This window comes from Coregonus lavaretus (assembly GCF_964263955.1).
Source record: "Coregonus lavaretus genome assembly, chromosome: 10".
Taxonomy (NCBI): Eukaryota; Metazoa; Chordata; class Actinopteri; order Salmoniformes; family Salmonidae; genus Coregonus; species Coregonus lavaretus.
Window position 1 is genome coordinate 55,997,786 of NC_139997.1, and position 20,620 is coordinate 56,018,405.

General features: G+C 42.6%; 1 protein-coding gene across 1 annotated transcript in view; it reads left to right on the forward strand.

The window, feature by feature from the left end:
* Positions 1–20,620, forward strand: part of LOC311136387 (actin-binding LIM protein 3-like) — a gene marked incomplete at its 5' end in the record, with an annotated part of 102,982 nt that overhangs the window by 64,305 nt on the left and 18,057 nt on the right. Inside the window, 6 exons of the mRNA XM_084170485.1 lie at positions 1,342–1,454; positions 4,808–4,934; positions 5,202–5,295; positions 7,366–7,453; positions 12,111–12,169; positions 12,514–12,585. Coding sequence (XP_084026611.1) covers positions 1,342–1,454; positions 4,808–4,934; positions 5,202–5,295; positions 7,366–7,453; positions 12,111–12,169; positions 12,514–12,585 — 553 coding nt within the window. The remainder of the gene's footprint in view (positions 1–1,341; positions 1,455–4,807; positions 4,935–5,201; positions 5,296–7,365; positions 7,454–12,110; positions 12,170–12,513; positions 12,586–20,620) is intronic.

Here is a 20,620-nt window from a genome sequence, read left to right on the forward strand (position 1 = left end):
CTAACCCCCCATGCGTCAACAGAGCCCCACGCCTATACCAACTCAACTATACTCTACTCCTGAGTGGCGCAGTGGTCTAAGGCACTGCATCGCAGTGCTAACTGTGCCACTAGAGATCCTGGTTCGTATCCAGGCTCTGTCGCAGCCGGCCGCGACCGGGAGACTCATGGGCGGCGCACAATTGGCCCAGCGTCGTCCAGGGTAGGGGAGGGAATGGCCGGCAGGGATGTAGCTCAGTGTAGAGTTTGCAACGCCAGGGTTGTGGGTTTGATTCCCACGGGGGGCCAGTATAAAAAAATTAATAATAATGTATTCACTAACTGTAAGTCGCTCTGGATAAGAGCGTCTGCTAAAATGACTAAAATGTAAATGTAAAATACCAGAAAAAGAAACAAACAAACAAAATGGAATGAAAAGTAAAAAATAATGATATAAATTCTTATTTGGGTTAGTTTACGGAGTTATGAAATTAGCTGGGTCCATGTCTTCTACAAAAGATAAGAAAGGTTGCCAGATATGATCCAATTTAATTGCAGATCTTCTAACGGAATAATGCATTTCCTTTAGTTTTAAATGTTGCATGACTTCCTTTATCCAGTGGCTAAAGATGTTTGTTTTGATGAATATTTTGGGAAGGGGCTCCATCCTCTCTCTTTCATGTGTGAGTGTGCCTGTGTGTGTGTCTGCATGGAGAGTGGCACTCTAATCAGTATTAATGCGATTAGAACGGAGGTCTGGCCTTTGAAGCCGTCTCTCTCTCATGTGCAACTAAAGAGAATCACATTGCCCTCCTTGACCAAATTAAGCGCCTTCTGCTCAAAGGTTTTTTTTAGAAACATTTTCTAAACATAATATAATCCCAAATGCATGCAGAAATAATAATGTCTAATCTTCTCAATCACATCAAAGCACCATTAGACTCAGTGCTCAGCTGTTCAGTGTTGGGTAGTTAGTTAGCGATACATTAGCAAACACTTCCAGAATGGCTGTATAGAACAATACCACTGCTGTGCTGTAGTCGTCTCTGCTCTGACTCCGCAGACCCTGGATTTCACTGTCACTGTCATTGGACAAAAGTAAATATGGCGCCCCCTGTAAGGACATAACCCTACCGCAGTATTTTCTCATGGATTTATTTTGGGCATTTTTTTAAGGGAGAATTTACAAAATCTATTATAACTGGACCCACAAACAGTACATGATGAAAAATTACTAAACACAAAATGTGCAATTGTGTAAAATAATATTGCCTAGCTGTCATTACACACAGTATACGTACTGAATGACGTTACGGGTTCAGCAGAATACATGTCTGATGTCTTCCTTTCTCTTGTTTTCCAGAAAGCCTTTCCCTATCGGAGATAGGGTGACCTTCTGTGGGAAGAAGTGTGTCTGTCAGCAGTGCTCTCATTCACTGGTCAGCAGCGAGCCAGTCAAGATCCACGGACCCAGCCGTAAGTCTCCATATCAGAATATCAGAAGCTCTTTCTCATAGCACAGGGCCTCAGCTAGACTTACATGATCAGTGTCATACAGTGGTCCTCTGTAGCTCAGCTGGTAGAGCACGGCGCTTGTAACGCCAAGGTAGTGGGTTCGATCCCCGGGACCACCCATACACAAAAATGTATGCACGCACGACTGTAAGTCGCTTTGGATAAAAGCGTCTGCTAAATGGCATATTATATTATTATATTATTATACAGCACATCAATGGTCCCATAGGACAAGGCTTCAGCACTGCACACTTCTCAGTGGAATCACTATATCCTGATGATGACCTCATGAATTTCTGATGCAATAGCAGCACATGTAGATTAATCTGCAACAAGGTCACATACAGTAGATACATAGACCAGATCTCAACATACAGTAGGACATCCACCTGTCATATAACCAGTGCATACAGTTGATAAGCCACCTCCTTTCCCATCTTAATCAGCCCACTACGACAGTCCCTTTAATCTTCATTAGATGAATTGTGTGTAGAGATTTCATGATGTACCATGGACACCTGGTTAAGTACATGGAGTGCAGAGAGAGAGGGGGGATGGTACAGTAGCAGTAACACAGTACTGGCTTGATATCACATCAATCAATAATATCGCTCATCTGCAAATGACTGCTATTAATCTACCTGGCAACAGGCACATGCTTTAATACAGCAGTCCTCCAGTTACAGTGCGATCAGGCAGACATGGGCTCATGTCATGACCTAAATTAATGGGAGCATTGATTACATGCTGAAAACAACTGCTCTGCTTGGCATCTGAAGTCTTTTTATGGTAGGATTGTTTTAATGGCTATCTATAAGAATAAATGAAATTGTCACACAATGTCCCACGGTTATGACTGAAAATAGATGATAATTTGACTGGCAATATCAGGTATTTGAACTGAGTCTCCCAGGATCCAGGCAGGACTGGTACAGTGCCTACCTGCCCTGAGGAAGTGGTGTTGTGTTGGCCACCTTGCCCTCTCCAGATGGCTATACTGTCCATGTGTCACCAGGTGGAAATACTGCCTTCCTGTCCAGCAAAGCCATTTCCCTATGGTTATTAACTGGAATATACTGTTTTACCTGAGAACAGCCAGAGCGGATGCCTGTTAAGCCACCGGGTGTTTATATAGTAAAAAGCTCAGTATGGGTGTGGGTGTGCCAGGCAGAGTAGCCGTGACAAACAGTGCTGAGCCAGAGTGATGAGAAACGTCTGTTTACCAAACAGCCCATACAGTAGGCTGCAGAGTCACATCAGACGAGGACTGAGGAGCCCTGGGTATGCCCGTTGTGACCTGAGACTGGAGTGTGAAAAATGTACAGGCATGGCTGAGCTGAAGAGTGTTTTTTTTATATTTATTTTTATTTCACCTTTATTTAACCAGGTAAGCCAGTTGAGAACAAGTTCTCATTTACAACTGCGACCTGGCCAAGATAAAGCAAAGCAGTGCGATAAAAACAACAACAACACAGAGTTACATATGGAATAAACAAAACGTACAGTCAAAAACACAATAGAAAATCTATATACAGTGTGTGCAAATGTAGTAAGTTATGGAGGTAAGGCAATAAATAGGCCATAGTGCAAAATAATTACAATTTAGTATTAACACTGGAGCGATAGATGTGCAGAAGATGATGTGCAAATAGAGATACTGGGGTGCAAATGAGCAAAATAAATAATAATGTAAATAACAATATGGGGATGAGGTAGTTGGGTGGGCTAATTACAGATGGGCTGTGTACAGGTGCAGTGATCGGTAAGCTGCTCTGACAACTGATGCTTAAAGTTAGTGAGGGAGATAAGTGTCTCCAGCTTCAGAGATTTTTGCAGTTCGTTCCAGTCATTTGCAGCAGAGAACTGGAAGGAATGGTGGCCAAAGGAGGTGTTGGCTTTGGGGATGACCAGTGAGATATACCTGCTGGAACGCATACTATGGGTGGGTGTTGCTATGGTGACCAATGATCTAAGATAAGGCAGGGATTTGCCTAGAAGTGATTTATAGATGACCTGGAGCCAGTGGGTTTGGCGACGAATATGTAGTGAGGGCCAGCCAACGAGAGCGTACAGGTCACAATGGTGGACCCATTACGGACGCAGGCAATGAGGCAGTGATTGCTGAGATCCTGGTTGAAGACAGCGGAGGGTAAATTAGTCAGGATGATATCTATGAGGGTGCCCATGTTTATGGATTTAGGGTTGTACCTGGTATGTTCCTTGATAATTTGTGTGAGATTGAGGGCATCTAGTTTAGATTGTAGGACGGCCGGGGTGTTAAGCATATCCCAGTTTAGGTCACCAAGCAGTACGAACTCTGAGGATAGATGGGGGGCAATCAGTTCACATATGGTGTCCAGGGCACAACTGGGGGCTGAGGGGGGTCTGTAGCAAGTGGCAACAGTGATAGACTTATTCCTGGAAAGGTGGATTTTTAGAAGTAGAAGCTCAAACTGTTTGGATGATACAGTGTAAAGGATGATACATTCAGTATAGGTGAGTTTGGAGTAGGACTCTCCATCTCTCTCTGTGGGAGGAGGGCAGGAGTGGGGGACAGGCGAGACGTCGGCTTTAAATGAGAACAAATGGGAGCCCGACCTTTTCCGACGTTTTTTGTCATGAATCTTGCCCTGGAGGCAGAACTGAGCGATTTCCACTAGATGGGCCAACTGCAAAGTCAAAATTGTCTATATAGTAAAAATGTATGAAAACAACAATTTATTTAAGGTTAGGGTTAGGCATTAGGGCTAACAGTGTGGTTAGGGTTGAGGTTAGGGTTAGGTTTAAAATGCAGTTTTGCCTCCAGGGCAAGATTCATGACAATAAATGCCAACCTTCCCCCGTCACGGCCATGAATCATCGTCTGCCATAACTCCCTCTGCTCCTCTCCACTACTCTACTCCAGCCGCTACACCCACAGCCTTCAGTAGAGCTACTCAATGCTCTGGACTGTATCTGTACTGGGTTGTACATCACATCTGATCTGGTGCACGTTTGTGATTCCTTACCGGAGAGACTACACGTTTGGTTCAATATTGTTTTGTCCCCTCTTGCCACTCTTCCATTTTCATTCTCTGTTTATTCTCTGTTCATCTCTCTCTCTCTCTCTCTCTCTCTCTCTCTCTCTCTCTCTCTCTCTCTCTCTCTCTCTCTCTCTCTCTCTCTCTCTCTCTCTCTCTGTCTCGTCCCCACATCAGCACACTAGCATCTTGGAGGCTTATTTTAATGTGAATTCAGCGCTGTATGAAATATTTAAAAAGGCGTCAATCTCTCTCTCTCTCTCTCTCTCTTCTCTCTTTCTTTCTCTCTCTCAGACTGTGCTGGCTGTAAGGAGGAGATCAAACATGGCCAGTCCCTCCTGGCCCTGGAGAAGCAGTGGCATGTCAGCTGCTTCAAGTGTCAGACCTGTGGCACTGTGCTGACCGGGGAGTACATCAGCAAGTAGGTGCACTCTGTGGTAACATCACAATACCAGTAGAGTACTAGTAGTATATAGTATAGTAGTAATCAACAGTATCTTCCTCACTCTGAGTCAAGCAGAAGAATCCTCCTACATATGCACTGTGCATTTACTGCACACATAGCTGCGACATGCCATCCCATGGACTGTATCCATCTGTTATTATGGACTGTTATCATTTGAAAAAAGACTAGCTACTGACTGTACTACGTGTGTGTTTATCTGTGTGTGTGTCTGTGTGTTCTCAGGGATGGTATTCCATACTGTGAGACTGACTACCACGCCCAGTTTGGCATCCAGTGTGCAACGTGTATCAGATATATCAGTGGCAGGGTGCTGGAGGTGAGTCTGTCTGTCTAACCATCTGAGACCTCATCTCACACTGCTTCCTACTGCTCACTAATTATAAACCAATGGCAAACTTCACCACAAAGCATCAATCTGCATGCTATCTTTTCATTAAGTGTGTGTAGTACCTATTCATTACCTCACAGACAAGACAGCAGTTTTGTAATCTTGGCAGAGATCTCATTTCAAAGAAACATGGATGGGAAGTGAAAAACAACCTCCTGTTTTGTCCTCTTGATATGAACCACATTAAATAAGTTAAGTACTCTGGTATTTCTTAGAGACCATACTAAAGAATACAAATAAACAGAACATTATGACACCATCAAAGGTTGATGCAGTGCATAGACTAGCAGGTGATTGTCTGCAACGGCAGCGCTACATTGCAAGTCATAATGTCCATGCATATGATTAGTGCTGTTGAGTTGAAATCAATCCAGGCTCCTTGAATGTGCTGAGTGCAGACTAGAGAGCAAATGTGTACAGACTGCATGCCGTCACGGCTCTAAAAATAGAGAGGCTTTTAATGCTCTGTCATCATGGCTAAACTTGAGGGCCTGTGACAGCCCCTGCACCTAAAGGTGGGACACCGTCACACACACAAACACACACACACACACACACATACAGACAGACACACACACACACACACACACACACACACACACACACACACACACACACAGACACACAATTTAGGAGGAGTGGAAGACATTCAGAGGCTTCACAGGAACTTAAACAAAGATTGATTTAACCCAAATGATCCAAGATGACTCAACTGGCTTGCTTTCCATCTCTTTGTGGTGTTAGAACTAACTGTTTTTAACCTGTAGCGCTATACTGTGTTTTTATGTGATGATTGAGGTTCTGAAACATCTTTGTCTCACTGCTAGAATCCATCCAGAATCATTTCACTCCCTAAAGAGAAACTTATGGGTATATTGGTGCTGTTTGTTTTTGTCTTTTTCTGTAGGTGACTGTAAAATATGCAATATACTGTTAGCAGATATCTGCTCTGCTAAAATTACATTTCATTTTAGAGGCACATTTTGTAAAATACTGGATACTTCTCCTCTTTGTCAATGTTATGGTTGACCACTTGCCTGTCATTTTCTATGAGAAGGCTGTGAAATGTGAGTCTGACAGCCTACTGGAGTGTGTGTATAAAACACTGTGAAAGGCACAGCTTGGACACACAGTGGCTAATTGAAACGGACTTAATCACTGAGTGATTATGAAATTGCTTTGGAAGAGAGTGGAATTGGAATGAGTGTCCAGTTCCTGGAGTTCTGTCTGAGTAGCAGCCATCACTTACATGCCTTTTCCCTTCTCTATCTTCTCACCTCCATGCCTAAAATGACCTGTAACCATCTTATATCTTCTGAAATCCACTCTCAATTATGTTCATATATTTTTCTCTCACTCTCTTTCCCTCACTCTTTCTCTCTTTATCTTTCTCTCTTCATCCATCCCTACCTCTCTCTCTCCCTCTCTCTCCCTCTCTATGTCTCTCTCTGTCTCTCTCTCTCTGTCTCTCTCTCTCTCTCTCTGTCTCTCTCTCTCTCTCTCTCTCTCTCTCTCTCTCTCTCTCTCTCTCTCTCTCTCTCTCTCTCTCTCTCTCTCTCTCTCTCTCTCGCTCTCTCTCTCTCTCTCTCTCTCTCTCTAATTAAATTAAATTCAAAGGGCTTTATTGGCATGGGAAACATGTTTGCATTGCCAAAGCAAGTGAAATAATGAATAAACAAAAGTGAAATAATCAATCAAAAATTAACAGTAAACATTACACTCACAAGTTTCAAAGGAATATACACATTTCAAATGTCATATTATGGCTATGTACAGTGTTATAATGATGTGCAAATAGTTAAAGTACAAAAGGGAAAATAAATAAACATAAATATGTGCTGTATTTACAATGGTGTTTGTTCTTCACTGGTTGCACTTTTCCTCTCTCGCTCGCTCGCTCTCGCTCGCTCTCTCTCTCTCTCTCTCTCTCTCTCTCTCTCTCTCTCTCTCTCTCTCTCTCTCTCACTCTCACTCTCTCGCTGCCTCTCTGTCTTTCAGGCAGGGGGAAAGCACTACCACCCCACCTGTGCCCGTTGTGCCCGCTGTCAGATGATGTTTACAGAAGGAGAGGAGATGTACCTTACAGGTAAGTAAGGCTCTCTTCCTGTCGACGATAATAACGGAATTATTTACTTTGATGTGCTGTATCATTAACTTTGCACAATGCACTTTGATGATGAGCCCTATTCACTTATGAAATCGTTCAGTGTTAATTTGCTCTTGGGTGATAATAACCCTCCCCCAAAATAACACAAAGTAACATCCATTCTCTAAAAGAGAAGAATTGATCCAATGTGATTGATCCCTAATGAAATAGCAGTGAGGATGCCCAGACACCATGCACTTCCAGAACTCATTATAGGATGAATAGGACAAACTCCTCAGTTCAGACTTGAATTCAGCAGGGCCTTGGCCTGCCATTACTTTGAATGATGGCAGTTTTATAAACAGTCTCCCACCACTATTGATCACAGCTATACTGTACATAATTGAATAGACTGGCCTCAACTGACTATTCTACAGAGCCTCTGATGGCCACTCAATGCAGTACACTCTGTTCAGCTACTATAGCTTACTGTGAAGAATGTTAAAGTGGTCTGCCGGCTTCTCATCGTCCATTAGCTCCATCATGATGTGCAGTCTACGTCCCAAAGGGCACCCTATTCCCTATATAGTGCACTACTTTTGACCAGACCCCTATGGTCAAAAGTAGTCCACTATATAGGGTATAGGGACACATTGTCTTCCAGGGGTCAGACAATACTAACCCATGCTACTCCACATCATTTACATGGTACTCTCAATCACGGGCGAGACCACTAACACACAACATTAGTATATTGTAACACAAGAGCATGCAGCCCCCAAGGTTATGTTTCCCCTGGAAGATTAATTTAAGAGGGGGACATCAAGGAGGGCTGAGTGATCGGGGCTCAGGGAGCTAGTCAATTACCAGCCACATAACAAAGGCCAGTGAATCAATCCAACACACACTGACTGCATGGCTGGAATGAGAAGTGGCACGTTGTTAAAGGTAGAGATTGATCCTACAGAGCATGCCATGTGGCCTCCCCCAGGGAACATTGCTTTGGACCCTGATATTCACTGCAAAATGTCAACACCGCAGCAAGCGACCCAGGTGTACAACACTGGAAGTTCTTGGACAACCTTAAAGGAAAATTCCACCCCAAAACTATCTTTTGGTATTTGTTTCATTAGTCCATTGTTGATATAGTCCCAAAATGTTTTGCATGTCAGCAATCAAGTTTTCAAGATACAGTATATAACTTTCAAAATACAGAAATACAGCCAGCATGATACATTTTGCATCATATGATGCAAAACGCATAATACGTTTTCCTTTAACCTACTGGAGGTAGAGGCCGTCACGAAATGGACCTGGGGCTTTCCCAACCGGGCACGATATGCGTAAATAAAAATAAATAAAAAGATAGACCCATTCCGAACGGACCCGTTCCGTATAGACCTGGTGAGATCCAGAACCAGTCAGATCCGAGTGAGGGAAGCAGCAGAAAAGTACATTTTTAAGCTACTTTATTAACCGGAGCTGATAAAGCACGAGGGAGAGGAGGTAGAGAGAGGTGACGCTCTAGCAAGGGCCGTGCTTTGTGTAGGCTACTGTGAGTGTGAGCAAGTTACACGGTGAGCAGGGAGGAGGGCAGGAGAGATGAAAGACAGCAACCAACCAAGCCGACTCGCTCTATAGTAGACTAATAGCTGCCATAGCTAGGTTATTTATCATCCAATATGATTATGTAGTACCTGTCTTGACTGCATCAAACCGGAAGAAGCTAGTTAAGCTAGCTAGGCTAATCGAGGCGTGCGCTTTCTCATCCTACACAGTTACAAACAACTCCATTCAAAATATTAAGTAGCTGCCTACCTGTTAGCGCTTGGTCGTTGTAGCATATCCTTCTTCCTTTAACTTTAATTCAGTCATTTTAATTAGATTTTTCCCAACTTTAGCCACGCACGGAGGGTCTATGACTGTAGCCTATTGCCGCTTTGATGACTTATGATTAGCCAACAACAACAAGCTACAAACACCACTCTCATGAAAAGCAAGCAGCAGCATAAATTATAAAATGTCTCTCTCTATCTTTACTGCAGCAGTCGCGTTTGGATCTGTACGGGTCCTTCTAGCACCCTCTACAATCCAAAAAGACATGTCCGACCTGGAGTCATGGTCCAGAGACAGTCACATGGTTCTCCACCCACAAAAATACAAAGTACTTCACACCACCACTACACATCAATGACACAGAGCTCCTGAGAGTTGAAGCCATACAAATCCTAGGCATCCTCATCCAGGCATGACCTTCGTTGGACAGCACAGGTGGATGCCATCTGCAAGAAGGCCGGTCAATGCCTTTTCCTCCTTAGGAAGCTTAAATATAGCTCTGTCCCATGGGAGGACATGGTGACGGTGTACACCACATACATCCGGCCAGTGACTGAATACGCAGTGCCAGTGTGGCACTATCATTTAACCAGCAACCAGTGGGACAGGAGTGAGAGGATCCAGCGCAGGGCGGTGCACACAGAAGCGTCTTGCCCATAGATTTGTCATGTTACAAAAGTATAACAATATGACTTGTTGTTTCCCCTAGCAATGTTATTAAGTTGGCTTTAGCTAGACCAGATATGTTCCCAATCTCCAACCTCATAACTAGTTACCAAGAAGCCATTTCAGGCTATCAAACAAGTTAGAGTAGCCAGCTTGTCAAACTATCTTAGATGGCATGCCTGCTGGCAAGGTTGGTAGACTTTAGAAAAGCAAGCAATAACTAAATGTACTGAATAAGACTCACATTCCTTTCAATCTTTTACCCAGATTTGCAAAAATGCAGAGAAGCATATTTCGTTTCTTTAAAAAAAAAAACCACCAGTCAGGAGGATACAGACAGCTCAAGAGGTATGCTTAGATATACAGAAAAATAGACATATTTTTTACATAGAATTAAGCATAATGATTATGACTCTAGATTGCAGGAAAAAGCTTTCAGGTGTTCGAAAAAATTCTCCAACAAAATTCTCCAACTTACAGATGGGGGGCCCCCCTCCGGACCACCCCCCAACCTTCCTCATGTACTTTGTGCCCACTCAGATTTTTGAGGTGCATGATGCCCCTGGGTGCGCATCATACTGGGCGTAAAATACAACGGCTACACCAACGCCTGCAGCTGCCTCAATCTGCCCTCCCTGCAAACACGTCAGGAAAACCTGACCGTAGAGTTTGCAAAGACCTTCCTCAATCCCCTACTGGCACATGCTGTCCCCAAACACTCCTCCATCTCTGGTCGTGTGAACTGGTCCTCAACAGTGTTGAATCCCATCAGGTGTAGAACCAATCGCTACCAAATCAGCGCGATACCTTACATGACTAGCTCAACCACTGAGTTATGGACTACCACTTCAGTCTTACCCTTAGCACTGACAGTTTTCCAAAATATATGTATTTGAAAGTTGTAGTTTTAATTGTGTTGATGATTTTCTTGTGCATAGTGTATTTATGTAAATTGTGTCAAATAATGCAGCATCAGCTGCCATTAATACTTTGTAATTTTGAATTTGTGAAAAAAATAACATTCTATAGAGCCTTTGTTCTGATTTATCTCTGTCTAAAGGCTGCTACCTCTCAGGTTTTACTGGGGTGGCGGTTCGTTCTATTTAGATGTATACCTATTTTCAGAGTGGGGTGAAAAGCATTCATTATAACGTTTTTGTAAAAGGTTAATGCATTTAAGTTGATGCATATTAGATTTCTTTCCTTTAACCGTTCATTCACAAATAGGGTTACCGAGGTTGTGTTAGGAAACCTAGGGAGGAGGGTTGCTCTCACCACGTTCATGCAGGAAGTTTGGAAGGGGTCTAAGTATTGATTGAGGGAGATAGACCTAGGTGGTGTTGAGCATCATATGCATGGTGGGTGGACTATTGATTTCCACAGATCCTGCTGTAGGCCTATCTATGGCTCCGCTAGATATATAGGACTGATATTAACTGTAGATTGTAAGCATGAAATCCTAATTGAGTTGACTGGAGGCCAAATGCTGCATTCTGTACCAGCTTCCCGCAATGCTTCTGAGGTGGAACGTGATATCCAGGCAGGCAGCCACTCAGTCCCATGTACAGTAACAGTGGTGTATCACCCTAGAGGCTGAGGAAACCGGATGTATGAGAGGAAGTACCTGGCACTCTCTCATTATCATTATTTGTTAATATGGAGCATGACATTAGTGGTTTAGTGTTTCGGTCCCTCCCAGGAAGAACTAGAATTAAATCACCTTTTAGTCTATCTCCCTGTGTGTGTGTGTGTGTGTGTGTGTGTGTGTGTGTGTGTGTGAAAAAGTGAGAGAGGAAGGGGAGAGAGAGAAAAAGAGCAAGGGAGAGTTACAACTTCAGCCTCCAAGCCTCTCGCAGATATATACTCTAGGTCACCTTTGATGTATGGCTGTTGTTGAGAAGTGCTGATCTACTGACACATGCGTTTGATCGGTGTGTGTGAAAAGGTTTACGAACACAACACTGTAAAACATTTCTGAGCTGTGAACCGCAGTAGAAACCTGAGAAATGTGACCTTCTACTCCAGTTATCAATAATAAAAAGCACCCCAGTGGTTTTACGGTATTGTAATTGCAATAGCCGTTGTGTAGTGGAATGAATGTGAAGTTATTTTTTTTTAAACAGTATGTTTGACTGCGGATGTGTCTCTGCGACAGGTTCCGAGGTGTGGCATCCAATGTGCAAACAAGCAGCGCGGCTGGAGAAGAAACTCAGAGTGAGTAGAACCCTGTGTCTCTGTCTCCCTTCCTGTTAGAACACTTTGACCTCAACCAGAGAACACCACTATTACACTACTAAATCCTCCTAGAAACTCCTGTAGTTTAGTCTGAACTGAATCCCTCTCATTCCTATTCTTGGACTAAGAAGTCATGTCAGGCTGGGGTATAATAGAGCAGACTTGCGGTAGAGAAAGGATCTGAGGTAATGCAGGGGTGTTGTTGTTTGAGGTTTGCCTCTGTCAGTTTCTGTCTCCCTCAGCAGTAGTCTGGCCTCTGCAGGCTCACTCTGACACACATGGTGTGTGTGTGTGTGTGCATGTGTGTGTGTTTGTTCCCACAGTTAAGACGTACCTCTGAGGCCTCCATATCCCCCCCTGGCTCCAGCATCGGCTCCCCGAGCCGCGTCATCTGTGTGAGTAGTCTGTCGCCAAGGCATCGCCATGGTTATTTGATTACATGTACACCTTCTGTTGGCTGCAAGCCTGTCTTGGAGGCGGAGCCCTCTTTGCAGGACCTGTCACTCAGAGCCAGCAGTCATTCACATGGGTCAACAGTCCACCATGTGCAGTTGTGTGTTTATGTCATTTATGTGGATGGCTTCAGGTGTTTGTATGTCTGTTTGAGACAACAGTGTTTGTTATATCCAATGTACTATTGATGTATGTTAAAGGAGGTTCACATCATTTCTCCATTGTTAACTGTTGCACTGTGAAGTTGACATTCCACACGGTATACTCTTTATTCCACTGTAAAGTAAAGTAACCATGGTAAATAACTTGTTTAGGGACATCTGCTGTTGTTGAGTTGAGTGTGGGCTGGACCCATAGAGGTCCTTTAGGTTGTTATCAATAAATCGTCACAATACGGTGCAGAGCGTTCGATTTGGCTGCTGAGGGGGCAAGGAGACCCCCATCTCCGCTAAACCATTGACAACTACGTGCCATTTTCAAGGGATTGTTAAATACATGTTATAACTATTTGGTTTTAATATCATCACCTCTTGAAGAGAATAGTCATAACTACACATTTCCACATTATTCCACATTTAGCTCTATCATCAGAGTTATACAGTAAGTAACTGCATGCTTTTCATGATCAGTAAACATCAATTGATCATGTAATTTTAGATATGTGAGGGTATCCATTTGGCATGTAGCTAGCTAGCTAGCTAAGCAAACAACACGTGTAATTTAGCTTGTTTCATCAGAGATTAGGCTTTTGGAAAGAGCTTGAAATCGGCAAGTCCTTGTCCTGGTAAAGTTGTCAGTCGGACTACTGTTATCACCACTATAGATGGCAAGCAAATCAAACAATATTTGGATATAGCCATGTAGTTTATCCACTGAAAGTTAGCTTGTTAATTAGTCAAATTGACGTAATCCTTTCTTAGCTAGCTAGCCAATTTGACGTGGTCCATCAATCAATGTAGGCTATCATGTCTGTCAGCAGCAATCGTGATTAAACACTCTTTAAAACAACTTAGAAAAGGGGATGTTAGTTAACTTCGCTAGGTAGGCCTACATTGGTTGGATAAAAAAATTATATTAGGGGGCCTCCCAAGTGGCGCAGCGATCTAAGGCACTGCATCGCAGTGTTGTGGCGTCACGACAGCCTGGGGTTCGATCGATAGGCTGGGGGGGCTTTACTTGGCTCATCGCACTCTAGTGACTCCTTGTGACGGGCTGGGCGCCTGCAAGCTAACTTCAGGTTGTCAGTTGAAAGGTGTTTCCTCCGACACATTAGTGCGGCTGGCTTCCGGGTTAAGCGAGCGGGTGTAAAGAAGTGCGGCTTGGCAGGTCATGTTTCGGAGGACGCATGACTCGACCTTCGCCTCTCCCGAGCCCGTTGGGGATTTGCAGCGATGAGACAAGATCGTAATTGGATCGCAATTAGATATCATGAATTTGGGGAGAAAAAGGGGGTAAAATTACAACAACAAAAACATATATATATATTTATATTAGGCCTACTTACCACTATATGTTTAGCCAACTGTACAAAGTTTCTACCGGTAGCTTGCAAAGTAAACAGAAGAGTACATCGGCAAATGTGCCCTCTGCTGCTTGACAGGCAGAGCCCACATAGGATGGGAAATTAACTTAAACCACTCAAATATCCAATTAACGGTAGTCAATTTTGAGATGAATCATGAGGTTACCCGCACGTATCTGAAATTACATGATCAATTAATCTTTACTGATCATGAAAAGCATGCAGTTACTTGCTGTGTAACTGATGATAGAGCTAAAAGTGCACAATTGTGACCGACCACCCCGATTCGGTCCTATGTTGCAAAATTTGAAATTGTGTTTTTTACATTGGACAAAAGTAGAGACTCAGAGCTACAAAATGGTATATCATACACTGCGGTTGATGAAACAAAATATGAAAGTAATTCTGCTTTAAAAGTTGATAAACTTGTAACCTCACTTTGAGAAAATGGCCCTTGAATGTTTTGGTACACCTACTTGAGAGCTCTTTTTTGTCTACACCTATTCAGCATTGTTCACACCCTCTTAAGCCTTAGCCCCACCCATCTCTTTAAGGATTTACATGTGAGGCCATGTGTTAAACAGAGTGAGAAAGGTAGTGTAGTAAACAACCAAATCCTAATCTGACTTTGGTGCAGGTCATATTGTTCTTCACATTACCGTCTATGGTAAACAAACACTATATCAAATAAAATCGACTTTTATTTGTAACATGCACAGGATACAGAAGGTGTAAACGGTACAGTGAAATGGTTACTTGCATATTTGCATAGTAGCAATATCAAAATAGATAGTGTCCAGATACAAATATTTTATAATTATTAGATGATGCTTACCAAGACATACTTGTCTAAATTGATGGGTCATGTGAAAGAAATCCTATAACCACCCCACAGCCACATCTAGCTAAGTGTATGGGTCAGTATTGTCTAGACATGTAATCATCTGGCGAAGTGGAGTTTTTTGTTTAGACATGTACAGTGGCTTGCGAAAGTATTCACCCCCCTTGGCATTTTTCCTATTTTGTTACCTTACAACCTGGAATTAAAATAGATTTTTTGGTGGTTTGTATCATTTGATTTACACAACATGCCTACCACTTTGAAGATGCAAAATATTCTTTATTGTGAAACAAACAAGAAAAAATAAAAAATAAGAAATCTTGAGCGTGCATAACTATTCACCCATTCTTCAAGGCAAAACTGCTCAAGCTCCTTCAAGTTGGATGGGTTCCGCTGGTGTACAGCAATCTTTAAGTCATACCACAGATTCTTAATTGGTTTGAGGTCTGGGCTTTGACTAGGCCATTCCAATACATTTAAATGTTTCCCCTTAAACCACTCAAGTGTTGCTTTAGCAGTATGCTTAGAGTCATTGTCCCGCTGGAAGGTGAACCTCCGTCCTAGTCTCAAATCTCTGGAAGACCTCAAGAAGTTCCCTGTATTTAGAGCCATCCATCATTCCTTCAATTCTGACCAGTTTCCCAGTCCCTGCCGATGAAAAACATCCCCACAGCATGATGCTGCCACCACCATGCTTCACTGTGGGGATGGTGTTCTCGGGGTAATGAGAGGTGTTGGGTTTGCGCCAGACATAACGTTTTCCTTGATGGCCAAAAAGCTCAATTTTAGTCTCATCTGACCAGAGTACCTTCTTTCATATGTTTGGGGAGTCTCCCACATGCCTTTTGGTGAACACCAAATGTGTTTGCTTATTTGTTTCTTTAAGCAATGGCTTTTGTCTGGCCACTCTTCCATAAAGCCCAGCTCTGTGGAGTGTACGGCTTAAAGTGGTCCTATGGACAAATACTCCAATCTCCGGTGTGGAGCTTTGCAGCTCCTTCAGTGTTATCTTTGGTCTCTTTGTTGCCTCTCTGATTAATGCCCTCCTTGCCGGGTCCGTGAGTTTTGGTGGGCGGCCCTCTCTTGGCAGGTTTGTTGTGTTGCCATTTTCTTTCAATTTTTTTATAATGGATTTAATGGCGCTCCTTGGGATATTTTTTATATAACCCAACCCTGATCTGTACTTCTTCATAACTTTGTCCCTGACCTGTTTGGAGAGCTCCTTGGTCTTCATGGTGCCGCTTGCTTGGTGGTACCCCTTGCTTAGTGGTGTTGCAGACTCTGGGGACTTTCAGAACAGTTGTATATATACTGAGATCATGTGACACTTAGATTGCACACAGGTGGACTTTATTTAACTAATTATGTGACTTCTGAAGGTAATTGGTTGCACCAGATGTTATTTAGGGGCTTCATAGCAAAGGGGATGAATACATATGCACACACCACTTTTCCGTTATTTATTTTTTAGAATTTTTTGAAACAAGTTATTTTTTAAATTTTACTTCACCAATTTTGACTATTTTGTGTATGTCCATTACATGAAATCCAAATAAAAATCCATTTAAATTACAGGTTGTAATGCAACAAAATAGGAAAAACGCCAAGGGGGATGAATACTTTTGCAAGGCACTGTAGCTAGTAAGCTAGCTAAACAATTAACCATAATCCCAACCCATACTACTAGCAATACAAACAGATTGTCTTAGCTAGCCACATGCATGAAATGCTGTACTATGAATCTGCAGGTAGCTAAAGCTAACCAACTAGTTTCAATGTTAGTTAGCTAGCTAACATTAGGCTATAACTAACAATGCTAATTGTTTTCTGAGATATGAATAATATTACTACACAGATCATACAAGTAATGTTACCAAGCGAGCCAGCTCTTAATTTAACAATTTTATTTGTATTTACAGATGGCATGCAAGTTTGTTATTAAGTCACATGAAAGTGCACATGTTCCAGAAGGCATTTCTGCCAAAAAAACGCATTTGAGTAAATAAATAAAAAAATCACATTGAAATGCCTCTCCTGTGAAGTAGTGATGTGCGACATACGCCTAGCTTCCTGAAACGGGTAACAATTGTTTTGCATGGAATAATTGGAAATGTGTAGTTCTGACTATGCTCTTCAGGAGGTGATGATATTAAAACCAAATAGTTATAACATGTATTTAACAATCCCTTGACAACACCACGCAGTTGTCAATGGTTTTAGCGGAGCTGGGGGTCTCCTTGCCCCTCAGCAAGCAAATTGAATGCACTGCACCTTATTGTGAAATTGTATTGATAACATCCTATTAAATTACTAGAGGGACTATGTCATATACCCTCAAAGTTCCAGAATGGTATGAACATGGCAGCCATTGTTGTCAGGGAGCAATCCAAACCAGTCTAATAGCGGAGGTACATAAAGATGGCAGCCCTCATGCACTTACCACAAATTCCTAATTTAGCTAAGTTTGCCGTATTGTACATTGCTCTGTTACACTTTTTTTGGATGATCATTAGCAGAGTAAACATGGCCCCAATTTTAGCTTCAAGATGCCGGCAATTTGAAAAACTGAAAAAGTAGATTGTGCTGATTTATTGGCATAGTTTAAAAACTCAGTGGATAGTGTTAAAACAATGGCATCATATCTGAATTCTGCCATCTTTATGCACATTCGCCATTGGAATAAATGGCAGTAGAGGCATAGGTGATGCATTTCCTGCTTTTACTTATGCAGGACAATAAAAGTAAGGCATGTGATGTATCAGAAATCTGTGCAATAGAATTATTGTCACCCCAAAATGTGACATATTATTCAAAATACAGTTTATGCAGGTTTTATACACATTTTCTGTATAAATAGCCTCTAAAATATATGTAAACACACCATAAAAAGTTTAAAGGCCCCCATCAGAGGGCAATTTATTTCGACGTAATTCCTGTCCTATAGCGGAAATTGTCCTTCAGGTACCACCTCTGAAAAATAACGCAGGCTGCTAATACATATTCACGAATTGGGGATGGGAACGTTGTGGTGATTTCCATGTGAAGTGGAGAAATAATAAACATGTAGGGCACTGACAGCTGTCAGTGTAGCTAGCTAGCATGCTAACCTTATCTAGCTAACTAATATCATATGTTTTTCCTACACCTTATTCAAAAGATTAGCTAGCTAGGCTATGGCAGGTTCTGGAGCTGGATTTGTCATAAGCATGTAGGGAAAACTTCGCCACAGATGGATAGGGGAATCCAGTGTCTTTGACTTTGTCATCTTTCTCTCTGGCCCTATGCTATCCTCACCAGGTGGCTGTGATTAGATCCAATTCAAATTCTGTATCAACCAATTAAAATCATTAACGTAGTTGGACATCATAGAACAGCAGTCAAACAGCATATCTGCTAATCAAAGTTACTAAAACAGACATTTTCAATTGGATGATTAGCTCAGTGTTGTGATCCTGGCTCCTGGTGATTTTTGATGTTTGCGGCAAGTTCGAATCCTAGCTTAGATACCCTATATATAGAGAAGTATGTGGACACCCCTTCAAATTAGTGCTGACAGGTATATAAAATCGAGCACACAGCCATGCAATCTCCATAGACAAACAGTGGCAGTAAAATGGCCTTACTGAAGAGCTCAGTGACTTTCAACGTGGCACCGTCATAGGATGTCACCTTTCCAACAAGTCAGTTAGTCAAATTTCTGCCCTGCTAGAGCTGCCCCGGTCAACTGTAAGTGCTGTTATTGTGAAGTGGAAACGTCTAAGAGAAACAACGGCTCAGCCGCACAAGCTCACAGAACGGGACTGCCGAGTGCTGAAGCACATAGCGCGCAAAAGTCATCTGTCCTCGGTTGCAGCACTCACTACCAAGTTCCAAACTGCCTCTGGAAGCAATGTCAGCACAATAACTGTTCGTCGGGAGCTTCATGAAATGGGTTTCCATGGCCGAGCAGCCACACACAAGCCCAAGATCACCATGCGCAATGCCAAAAGTCGACTGGAGTGGTGTAAAGCTCGCCGCCATTGGACTCTAGAGCAGTGGAAACGCGTTCTCTGGAGTGATGAATTACGCTTCACCATCTGGCAGTACGATGGACGAATCTGGGTTTGGCGGATGCCAGGAGAACGCTACCTGCCCCAATGCATACTGCCAACTGTAAAGTTTGGTGGAGGAGTAATGGGTCTGGGGCTGTTCTTCATGGTTCAGGCTAGGCCCCTTAGTTCCAGTGAAGATAAATCTTAATGCTACAGCATACAATGACATTCAAGACAATTCCGCGCTTCCAACTTTGTGGCAACAGTTTGGGGCTCAAGGGGGCTCAAACCCACGGTTAATGAGCACTTCATTTTCGAGTCATCCACTTTAGCAGTGTGAACCACCAGGAAAGCAATGATGGTTACTGCACATGACAGCTATTTGACAAGTCCTTAAGGCTCTTTTAAAAAATTGGGGGACAATGTACAATAAACTTCTATGTTGAATAGCCCTTCATCTTTTCTCAATTTTAATATTTCAACATCATCAAATAACCTATGCTTAGTCTAATACAGTGACAACTAAAAGATACCAAAAACAATTTAGTCCAATCAAAATAAGCTAAATATGATGTGGCTGTCCATGGTACTTATTTCTGTGTGTGTGTGTGTGTGTGTGCTTGTTTGCGTTCAAGTAGAAAAAACATGTGGTCTCACCCTACTTTTAGAGAAACGCCAATGCCATCCTCCTCTCTTTCATGTTGCCGAAACGGTCTATGACTCTGTCATATACAATACATGCTTTTAGTTTTTGTTGTCCTAGGCAATCTGGCAAAAATGCCAGACCAGCTAGTTAACATTAACCTACTACATCTAGCTACATGTTGAACTTCAATGTTTTCAGGCCAGGGGCACAATGTATGAATTTATGGTTGCATCCGAATCGCCATTATAATCACTGGCCAGTACAGAGCATTAAGTCCAAATCCCTATCTCCGTCCATGGCTAATTTAGGAAAGGACCAATTTTAGCTAGCTAGCTAGCCACCGGAAGACAACAATAAAACGAGATGCAACAATTCACGTTTTTTCTGTAAATGACATTTGGCTTTTGGTGTGATGTGATTGGTGTGAAGCCAAATCCAAACTGGCTTCCCTTGACACTTTCTGGTGCGCCAGGATCATTTACAGTTGAGCTCACTCAGTTTAGCTCAGCGCTGATTGGCTATTATTATTTATTTATTTTAACAAGGGAGGCCCACTGCTCACTGGCTTCCCTTGTATTTCATGCTACGGGCGGCAACAATATCATATGATTTTTGACCAGACAGCATCAGAAAGATGGGCTTCACATACAGAGACAGAAGGGCGCTGTTACGCTCGCTCAGATGCTTTCTCCGGCGAGATACATTCAGCCTCTTGCGAACTGAAGGGAAATTATGAAGCGAGAGAAGCCTGGCTTCCCTTGGCATCCATGAATACATGCCACTGTCCCAAACAATGCAAAACATAGGTAAAGTAGTGAATGAGATGGGCGTGAGCTCTCTAGATTAGAAAACCCAGCCAGGACCATAATACATACAGTGCATTCGGAAAGTATTCAGACACCTTGACTTTTTCCACATTTTGTTACGTTACAGCCGT